Raw genomic sequence first — 9,971 nt, 5'->3', positions numbered from 1 at the left:
CCCCGTGCGGCGCCCCCACCGCCGTCCTTCTCCCAGCGGCTCCGACCCCCTCCCGCCGCCCGGCTCCCGGGGAGATCACAACCCCTCGGCTCCGCCACGTGGAACTCGGGTGCCCGACACCGGCAGCGCCCCGCGCGGTGCCACCTCCTCCGATACCGAGGGGGGCCCGCTGCCCTGTCCGTGGCAGCGAGGGTCGGCGGTGGCTTGGGAGCGGGAGTGGAGGCGCGGGAGGATCAGGTCGCCCGAAGCGAAGCGGGAGGCGGCTCTTCCTGGTGTCGGGAAAGGAAACAGAAAGTAGTGGCTCAGTCGGGGAGGAGGATGTCCGAGCTGTGTCCACTTTGTCAATCCACCCAAAACAACATTGAAAGAGGGACTTGACCTGTCACCTCGCCATCCTGGGAGTGGAACACAACCTGTATGAATGCAGTGATGAAGGCCGTTTCCAATCGTGTCCTCTGAGCTCCCGCGAAGGTGGGCAGGAGTTATGGTCTGACCACCTGCTGGGCATTGTGGGCGATGACAGGTATAAAATGTGACTGTGTTTTGCAGGTGCTAAATGGAAAGAATGCTAACTTGGGAGCCAGACAGGGTTGGGTTCTGGCAAAAAAGAAAAGAAAAGAAAGAAACAGACCCGAGGTGGGATCACTTGCTCCCTTGAGAGTAAAACAAGACTTAATTGCAGTTTCAGCCCCTCCCAGGTGTGGAGTAATGGACTGTAATTTCCTCGTGGACACTAGACAGGTTACCTGCATAAGAGCCCCTGCCACGCTTCCCCACCAACACTGGTCAACTGGTCTGAACAATATTTTCTTTTGCTAATAACTTTTTATATACATATGGTTGTATGCACCCCAGGCATGAGTGGCTCTGGCCACCAACACAGGCTTCAAGCTAGGATGAACTAACTCTGTCCCTGACTGATAGAAGAGCAACACCCACCATAATGTGCCTCCTTGCCCATGGCCAGGGGGTGCTAATAACTTTATCTGGCCCAGTTTCCTATAAGAATCTTGCACTTTATACTACTCAGCGCAGGTCTCTTATTTATGAGGTGGGATGCTGCACAATTCATGAATCACTAATAAAGCCAATTAGATCTTTAAACTTATTTGGTTGAATTTTGTTTTTCTTAACAGATTCTTTTCCTGCCCTGCCACTTACAAAGGCTCTGTGACCTTGGGAAAGTTTGGCTTCTCAGTTCTTCAGCTACGTGGTTTTTTAAGTACAGCTGGTTGTAAAAATGAGAGATGCCTATAAGACCCCTAGTATGGTGCCTAATACATAACTATTCAGTAAATGAAGTGAACTGAAGAACTGATCATTCCCTGTGCAGTTTAATAATAGCAGCCGATGGAAGATAGAGCACCAGTACCCCCTCCTACCTGTTGCTGGAAAATTGCAATAGAGATGTTTGTGACCTTACACAGTCTTTGGTGGCAAAATGGCATGAAACCTGGCCCATACTGGAGAAGACTTGTCCCTGCAACCTAAGCAACCAAGTTTCCAGTGGCTCTTTCTCTCTCTAGTGGCAGCTGAGCACTTGGAAGCCAGTGGTCTTATCTGGTGCCTCTAATGCCATAATGAGAATGGCCACGCTGGGAGAGAGGGAAGGTCTGGGGATATATGTGAGGCAGTGTGACATGATGCAACAGACCCAGGCAGCACTCAAGTACAAGCTCTGATGAGTCAACTGGAGAATTGTTAGAGATGTGCTTGACTCAAGCAGGCCAGCTGGATGTCAATTCATGGTCAAGTTGCTGAAGAAACAGTGGGAAATTGCAGGGCAGTGTTGCAAAGAGAGTAATACCTTCATTTCCTGACCAACTTATTTAATGTTCCAGAGTAGGGAAGTGGTTCTTCATCTCATAGCTGGGATGTTGAGGAACTGTATGTATATAAATATCGGTGATATTGAAAAGAAAAATGACCATGTAGAGAGAGATAAGGAATGGGTTGAGAGATTGAGTCTTGAGGAAAGGATTAGAAGCTGTTAGTTCTGCACTTGCTACAATTATATGTGGAGATCTAAGGCTCTGAAAGTTTCCAAAGTGAGAAACAGTTAATGGCTACTTTCATCCAAGAAGGTTTTTTTTGTTTTTGTTTTTGGAAAGGATTGTGAAGAAAACTGTACTTACTACCTATTGAGCTTTGGACTAGATGCTTACCTGTTATCGTATTTGGTCTTTACGGTGACGTGCCTGAGGATGCAGGTGGTATTACCTACATTTTGTAGATTGAAGAAAATGAGACTGAGAGAGATTAAGCTCTTTGTCCAAGGTCACACAAGAATGGTTAGAGAATGGCTATTGTTTAATGGCCTCCCCAAATAAGTAGTTGATACTTTAATGTTATTGTCAAAAATTCGTAAAATGATTGTGCTAATGCCCATCTTAGTGGTAACGGTGTTTTGTTGATGAAGACGAGTCTTGCAGCATTTTTTACTGCTGATTCCTAAAGAAAAAGAAAAAATCAAGATAGCCAAGGCAAAATGGAACAGAACTCTTTCGTTATTATGGCAACCATTGGTCTAGGGTGGAGGGCATGGCAGTTTAGATCTTTGTCCTATGAGTTGCAAGCTGTAGATAGAAGACTTTGGCATGTGGGTATGAAGCATTGCTCATCAATTTCTACCCACAGTGTCAGATTCTCAGTCATTGTTGGTCCTTCCCCTCCTGTTAAGCAGCTGGAGGCAGGCTGCTCACACCCTCTTTTCTGTGGGTTGTGTTTCACACGTAGTCATTTTAGTACATTATAAAACTCAACTCATATAAGGCCTTCGGCTCAGAGGCTAGTGAAGGAGTGGCAGAGAGAGCAGGAGGGGCTTTGTAGCTGTTGTCGATTAGGGTGCTGCGGGGTGCAGTCAGGGCCTCGGTCAGGCTGTTGACCTGCTTTGGCTGTGGTGCTCTTGTAGTAAGTGTGGTCTAAGGCTGTTGGTTTCTTTTCTAGCTGGTTCTAGTGAGCCCTACGTCAGAGCAGTATGACAGCCTACTTCGGCAGATGTGGGAGAGGATGGACGAGGGATGCGGAGAGACCATATATGTCATTGGGCAGGGATCAGGTGAGCATAGTTTTCCTTTCACTTTATTTTTAAAAAAATATTTAGAGCACATTTCCCATCTTTTACCCATTTTTTTTGTTCAGTGTCTGCAGAACTGTTTGGGAGGATATAAAAGTATAATGTGATCATGTTCATTCCCACCTTTTTGGTCATAATACGCTTGACTTGAAAGATTCACTTTCCAAGCGGTTTTACAGATGCCTCTTTTCTACCTCCATTTGCATGAAGGGGAATGAAGCACAAAGCCAGGAAACTTCTGGTCCCCGGTGTAGAGCAAGCCACAGGCCTAGGATTCAGCCTTCCCTGGGCAGCTCTAGTCTTCCCCTCCACTCCAGTTTACAGATCCCATTGCTACTTACTGTCTGCTTAGCAGAGAACTTATGTGGTCCTTCTTGATATCAGCATGGAGGAGACACCTGGAATTCTTCTCTTCAGCAAGGCTGTCTTGCCGCAGACCACACTGACCGCTCAGTGTGAGTAGTTGTGCTAACAGAAGCCCCCTCTTCTCCCCGTGAGATCCCATCAGACACATAGACGTGGTAGCATTCTGGAAGGAACTGGTTATTGTACTCCGGCCTGCTTATTCCGTTGTAATGGGGCTGTTTTGGAGGAAGGCAGCTTCCATAACAGAATCCCACATTATGTCCTGGGTATTTCCCCCCGAGTCATTCCTCCTCTATCCTTTCAACACAAGGCCTACTTACTTTATCTTCATTATGGCATTATGGTGAACTGACAGCTGGGCTTGATAATGATTATGAATTTAGCCTGAACCAGAACTGGTCTGTCATCTTTGCAGGAAGCCTCAGGAGGGCTTGGTGCATCATTAAAGGAACAGCTCTCTTTGTGAATGTAGGCTTTGTAAAGGCAGATAATAATTCCTTTGTTGACTGAGTTTAAGATGGAGAAGATCTCAATATCATTCTTTATTTGCCTAATACCTATTAAGTATCTTCTAAGGGCTTGATACTGTTGCAAAGTAGTTTTGGATACTAAAATCTGGTCTCTGTCCCAGGGAGGAAAGATAGCATATATACAAATAAGCTCAGTAGAGAATAGTATTTCGAAATGGTCAGAAGTGACACAAAGAAGAAGGGCTCGACCTCCAGTTACTGCTGTGCCTTCCTTTGAAATGTGTTTCTTATCTATCCTTTCCTTTCCATCTTTGCTGCCACCGCTTAGTTTTGGTCTTATCGCCCTTTGCATGTCAGGAAGGGGAGTTGGTTAGCATTGTTAAGTGCTAGAGAGACAACAAGGAGAGTTGGGTTCAGAAAAAGCCATTCATTTGGTGACTAGGGGGTCATTGCTAGCTTTTTGAAACCTTTGTGGCAGGTACAGACTAGGCCTGCTGTGATAGGATGAACCATCAGAGACCACTTCCTGCTTGTGGAGCTGAAGAAACCACATCTGGATCAGTTTTGACAAGTGGTGGGACTGTTCTTTGAAGACCCAGATCCCTAACACACCTTCCTCTGCCCCCAGTTCTTTAATGTGGACTCTTAGTGAATTTCCCCGTACCCTGGCGGCTGACAACTAATTAACCTGTTCATGGCAAAGCATAAGATGTCAAACATTCATTAACACATTATACACCCAGGCATTATCTTTGCATCTATCAACTGGATGTTATTAGATTCACAGTGACTCCTTCCTGCTGGAATTATTTAGAGGTTGTAACTAGTTAAACAAGCTGAACATCAAACAGAGGACTAAACCAGATGCAAGGCCCCAGGGACCGGCTTCAGCACCTGCTTCCTGTGTGTGCCTGGCGCCTCACCTCTGTTTATCACATCCTTTGACTGTAAAATGAGGATAATGACATCCTTCCCCACCCTCCCTCTGAGACATTTTGTATGAATAAACTGGCATTAAACATTCTAAGCTGCATAGAGGAATGTGCTCTTTAAGTACACATTCGTACTCTAAGGTGGATCTTACAAAAGGGGCAATCTGGCCCAGGAGTTAGTTCAGGGTCTGGAGTCTGGCAGGTCTGACTTTGCCTACTGGCTCTAAGTTATCTTAAAAAGGGGAGAGTAGTAGTGTCATGGTGAAGGTTAACACTTGGCACATAGTGAGCATTATATAAATGTTAGCTACTATTAATAGTTGCAGTAATAATTCTTTAAGGGTTCCAGGTATAGTTGATTTGCCATGAGATTGCTGTCAAAAAGAATCTTGTTAATTTTTTAAAATATATATTTCATTGATTTTTACAGAGAGGAAGGCAGAGGGATAGAGAGTTAGAAACATCAGTGGGAGTTAAACATCGATCAGCTGCCTCCTGCACAACCCCTACTGGGGATTGAGCACACAACCAAAGTACATGCCCTTGACCGGAATCAAACCTGGGACCCTTTAGTCCGCAGGCCGACGCTCTATCCACAGAGACAAACCGGTGAGGGCAGAATCTTGTTAATTTGTTAGATACTAAGTTACAACTTTCTGAGAGCCAGGTACTGTATTAAAAGTTCAGGGAACAAAGGAGGAGGAGTATGAAGTCTTTGTGGAGAGTCAGGAAAAGCTTCAAAGAGGATGTGACCCTTGAGTCGCTTCTGAAGGATGAGCAGGAGTTTTCTGGGCGAATGAAGGCAGTGTGAGTGCGCAGAGGCTGCCACAGGCGAGAGGCAGCGGCCATGGAGGAGCAGGTGGTGGGCCAGTGGTGGGCCAGTGAAGCAGGAGTGTAGTGTGTGAGGCTGGGAGTGCCAGTCAGGAGGGTCCTCGAGTGCCATTCCAAAGAGTTCAGGCTTTTATCCTGAAAGTTCGGAGAACCTCGCATCAGGTTGAGCAGGAAGTGCATGTAGAACGTGTAAGTCAGATGGCAGGACTGAAGTCGCACTGAGGGTCAGGTGTGGGTGAACGTGGCCTTTAGTAACTGGACCGCTGCGGCCTTCTCCTTGGCCTGTGTCTCCACTTCTGCAATGAGGACTGCAGTGCCTGCGGAGGAGGGGAATGTGACGGGCATTTGACCACCTGGGAGCTCTGGCTGGACGAGGAGCTGTTGGTCGTTGCCCCCAGCTGTGGAACAGGACCTGAAAACATTGCTTTTCGTTGGGTCAGAATCAAGAAACAGTGGCTAGAATTTGGGGATCTGGCAAGAATGGCAGGACTAGCAGGCTTTCTCCAGGGAACACTTCAAGTTCTCTGACCCAGACGTCCAGAGCTCAGCTGGCCCTGCGTTTAGAAACTCCTCAGCCCAACTGCTCCTTCTTTGTGCACTTGCTTCGCATTTCGCAAACACTGAGAACTTCATGTGGGAGACGCATCCCACCTGGGGGATCCCAGGAATGTTTGCGTCTGGCTTCTTTCCTGGAGATGCTAATGGACAGTGAGGGAAGACGTGCATCCAGAACACTGTTCCACAGGCGTCGTGTGTGGAAATGCCGTGAGTGAGCAGGATAGGTAGATGTGCCCGTGGGTTTTGTAGGAGAGGAAATACATAAGCCAAGGTGTGGAGCTGGAGAAGCACAGAGAACATGGGAGGGATGGTGACTGGGTTGCTTGCACTGGGACAGAACTGAGGGGGTGGGGGATGTGGAATGAGTGGGGAGACCTCTAAGGAATTGAAACAACCTGCTGGGCCTGGGAAGCCATTCCCACTCAGGCTTTGATGAGGGCGTATCAACATTAGAGCTTCTTTGTCTAGGAGCATGGACTTGTGTCCACGCAGGATGGGCTGGAGGAACTGAGATGGATTTGCTAAGACCAGTTAGGGGTCTGTTGTGGTAACTGAGGTAGAATCAGGGCCTGAATCAGACTTGTGGCAGCGGGTTGGCCAAAAGAGTAGAGCCGGGACAAAGCAAGAAGGGCAGGTAGGAAGCTAGGATCAGCGGGACCGGAGTGATGAGCATTCCGCTGGGGTGACTGGGAGGATGGCGCTGTCTTCAGAAATAGGGAAGGCAAGAGGAGGAACTGGTCTGGCATAAGAGGAACCCCGGCCAGAGGAAAAGGCTCTGGGTTTGGAATCAGCAGGCCTGAGCTCACAGCCCCTCGGCGCTCGGCCCGCGCTGAGTCCTCTCTGGGCTGTGTTTACCTCAGAGGCTTGCAGTGAGGACTAAAGTGACTTGTTAACGGTGTTCGTTTTTGTGCTGTTGTTTAAAGGGAGGGGCTTGGGTTGTTGAGTTTAGACATCAGGCTTCTAAGAGTCATCCAGGCAACTGGGAATTCATTCTAGAGTCCGGGAAGAGGACAGTGCTAGAAACGAAAGGGGCTACTTATTTATTTATTTATTTTGTAGGTTTTTAAATGACAGGTGAAGCCGTAGTATGAGATAGTCAAGGGGAATGCTCAGAGGATAGAGAAGAGGGCCCCTGACGGGCTACTGGAAAAGCCTGGATTTAAGGACAGGAGCAGGAAGAGCCACAGCGTAGACAGAGAAAGGAGCCAGAGAGCAGGAGGGGAATCAGGAGAGTCCATGTGCTCGGCACGCAGGGTGGAGGGAGGCGAGCAGCGGCAAATACTGTTGTGGTCGAGAAAGGGGCATCGGATGAGGGTTTAGAAAGCCATTGATGACTTGACAACTAGTTTTTTCTAGCGTTAAAAGATTCAGGGTAGGATGGTGATAGTCAGCAAGTCTCAATTACTCTTCTGAGATGCTCGGTGGGAAAGGAGGAACAGAGGAGATGGTAGACAAGCAGGGGAAGTGAGGATGGGTTTCCTTTTCCTAATTGAGGAGCTTGTCCATACTGAGCTTGTCCATACGGGGAGAAGTAGGAGGAAAAGGAAGAGAGGGTGCGAGAAGGTGCTTCAGGGTGTTTGGGAGGCAGTAGAAGAGATTAGGCCCCTGCTGGCGGGTTAGCCTATGTCAGGCGCAGGGGTGCCTCAGAGACAGAGGCTGGAGGAGAAGCTGAGAGAGCTATTGTGGAAGTTATGACATCGAGTGGAAAGCACTGATGGGAATTGTCATCAGTGGACTCTCAATAAATGATTGGTTAATTGGTTCCTCCCTTCCTCATCCTGAGCTCAGACTCATTTTTCCATCTATTTGCTGGACATTTCACTGGATCTACCTCAGTCAAAATTCTATTTCCAAAATCATCCTTAACTCTGTCCCATTTCCCTTTGTCTCCCGTCCTCATTATTGCTTGCCAGGATTATGAGAACGACTTCCTAACTGGGCTCCCCATTTCTGGTCTCTCACATGTCGGTGTACACTTTTACCGCTGCCCAAGAGATCCTTCTAACCCGCAGCGATCGGGTCATGTTACTCCCTTGCCTAAACCCCCAAGGCTTCCCATTTCCTGGTGCATCATGTGTTTTGCTGCTAATGTCTGTCTGCTTAACTGCTTCCACCTCTTGTGTGGTCTCCTGCCACTGCCATCCAGCTCCCCAGCACACCGAGCTGCTCCTGGTCCCTGAATGTGCTGCGATCTGCAATGCTCCATGCTTAGCCTCTCTGCCTGGGACACCTTTCCTCCTTTCTCTGCAGCACCCTGCAAAGCTGCCCTCCGCTTCCCCAGGCAGTGCTAGTTGCTCAAACTTTACATTCTCTTTGTACAGTTCTAAAGTATGATATTCAAGCTGTATTGCCATTAATTAATTTCCTGTCTCTCCCACTGGGCTGAGAGCTCGCTAAGGGCACCTGTATTCCCCGGACTCAGCATGAGGCTTGGCATAAAACCCAGGAGAGTCTCAGTGATTACTGTTGAATGAATTAGTGAGTGTCTTGCTTAATGGGGAGGCCTGTGGCACTATTATTTATTAACTCTGCATGTGCCCACGGTTTTTAAAAGTGTCAAATAGAGAGAGCCGTGTTCTCTGGTGCCTAGGGTGGGGCCTTGGTTAGGGCTAGACTGTCCGGCTTGTGGGAACACTGATGCCTGGGCCCTTGTCTCCAGATGGGACTGAGTACGGGCTGAGCGAAGCAGACATGGAGGCCTCCTACGCCACAGTGAAAAGCATGGCCGAGCAGATAGACGCCGACGTCATCCTCCTGCGGGAGCGGCAGGAAGCGGGCGGCCGCGTGCGGGACTACCTGGTCCGGAAGCGAGTGGGAGACAATGACTTCCTGGAGGTCAGGTGAGGAGGCCTCAGGAGCCCCTGCAGCACGAGTCGTGATTGAGCCTCTGCGCCTAGTGTGGCAGCTTCACCCCTTCCCCTCTGAGTCATGGAACGAGTGTCCAGAGACCCCATAGCACCTTTCTCTCTTCCTGCACCTCCCCATCCCAAACTGTTTCCACTTGGGAAGAGTGGGAGCGAGGCCAGACATTCGTTCTGTGGGCTGCATTGTCTTTCTTATCGGCCTGTGAGTCCAGAAACCTGGGCGATGGAGGAGGCATCTGTGCCTGTCTTGGCTCTGGGGCCCCCCTCCAGCAGCCTTGGGGAAGCGAGTGGGAGTTCAGGGAGAAAGCCACAGTGGTGGGAGCCCCACTCCTCCTGCATAACCCTTCCTGCGCCCTGGAGAATACCTCCAGGCACGTTCCCACAGTACTTACCCAGGAGTAGGAGGGGCAGTGAGCTGGAGAGGCTCAGGAGCAAGCCTGTCCTTACAGACTCCGTTGGTGGGTTTCCCTTCACTCACCCACTGACTCTCACGTGGATGTGTGGCTTCATGTACTCGCAGGGTAGCGGTAGTGGGCAATGTGGATGCTGGCAAAAGCACGCTTCTGGGGGTCCTGACACACGGGGAGCTGGACAATGGCCGAGGCTTTGCCCGCCAGAAACTCTTCCGCCACAAACATGAGATCGAATCTGGTCGCACCAGCAGTGTGGGCAACGACATTCTGGGCTTTGACAGCGAAGGCAATGTGGTGAACAAGCCAGACAGCCACGGTGGCAGCCTGGAGTGGACGAAGATTTGTGAGAAATCCACTAAAGTGATCACCTTCATTGACTTGGCTGGCCACGAGAAATACCTGAAGACCACGGTCTTCGGCATGACGGGCCACCTGCCTGACTTCTGCATGCTCATGGTAAG

At 49.1% G+C, this 9,971-nt stretch overlaps 1 protein-coding gene across 2 annotated transcripts in view; it reads left to right on the top strand.

Moving 5' to 3' along the window:
• The first annotated feature begins 479 nt into the window (after nt 1-479).
• The window catches only part of GTPBP1 (GTP binding protein 1), a 20,142-nt gene continuing 10,650 nt past the window's right edge, over nt 480-9,971 (top strand). Inside the window, exons 1-4 of one of the 2 annotated variants that reach the window (XM_015569029.1) lie at nt 480-636; nt 2,947-3,058; nt 8,893-9,073; nt 9,618-9,966. In XM_015569029.1, coding sequence (XP_015424515.1) covers nt 517-636; nt 2,947-3,058; nt 8,893-9,073; nt 9,618-9,966 — 762 coding nt within the window. In that variant the 5' untranslated portion in view covers nt 480-516. Of the gene's footprint in view, nt 637-1,146; nt 1,358-2,946; nt 3,059-8,892; nt 9,074-9,617; nt 9,967-9,971 lie in introns of those variants that run through there. The other variant, XM_015569061.1, reaches the window with a different exon arrangement.

Source organism: Myotis davidii, unplaced genomic scaffold (genome assembly GCF_000327345.1).
Source record: "Myotis davidii unplaced genomic scaffold, ASM32734v1 scaffold2370, whole genome shotgun sequence".
Lineage (NCBI taxonomy): Eukaryota > Metazoa > Chordata > Mammalia > Chiroptera > Vespertilionidae > Myotis > Myotis davidii.
Note: the sequence above shows the minus strand (reverse complement) of the source record. Positions and strands in the feature narration are given on the sequence as shown.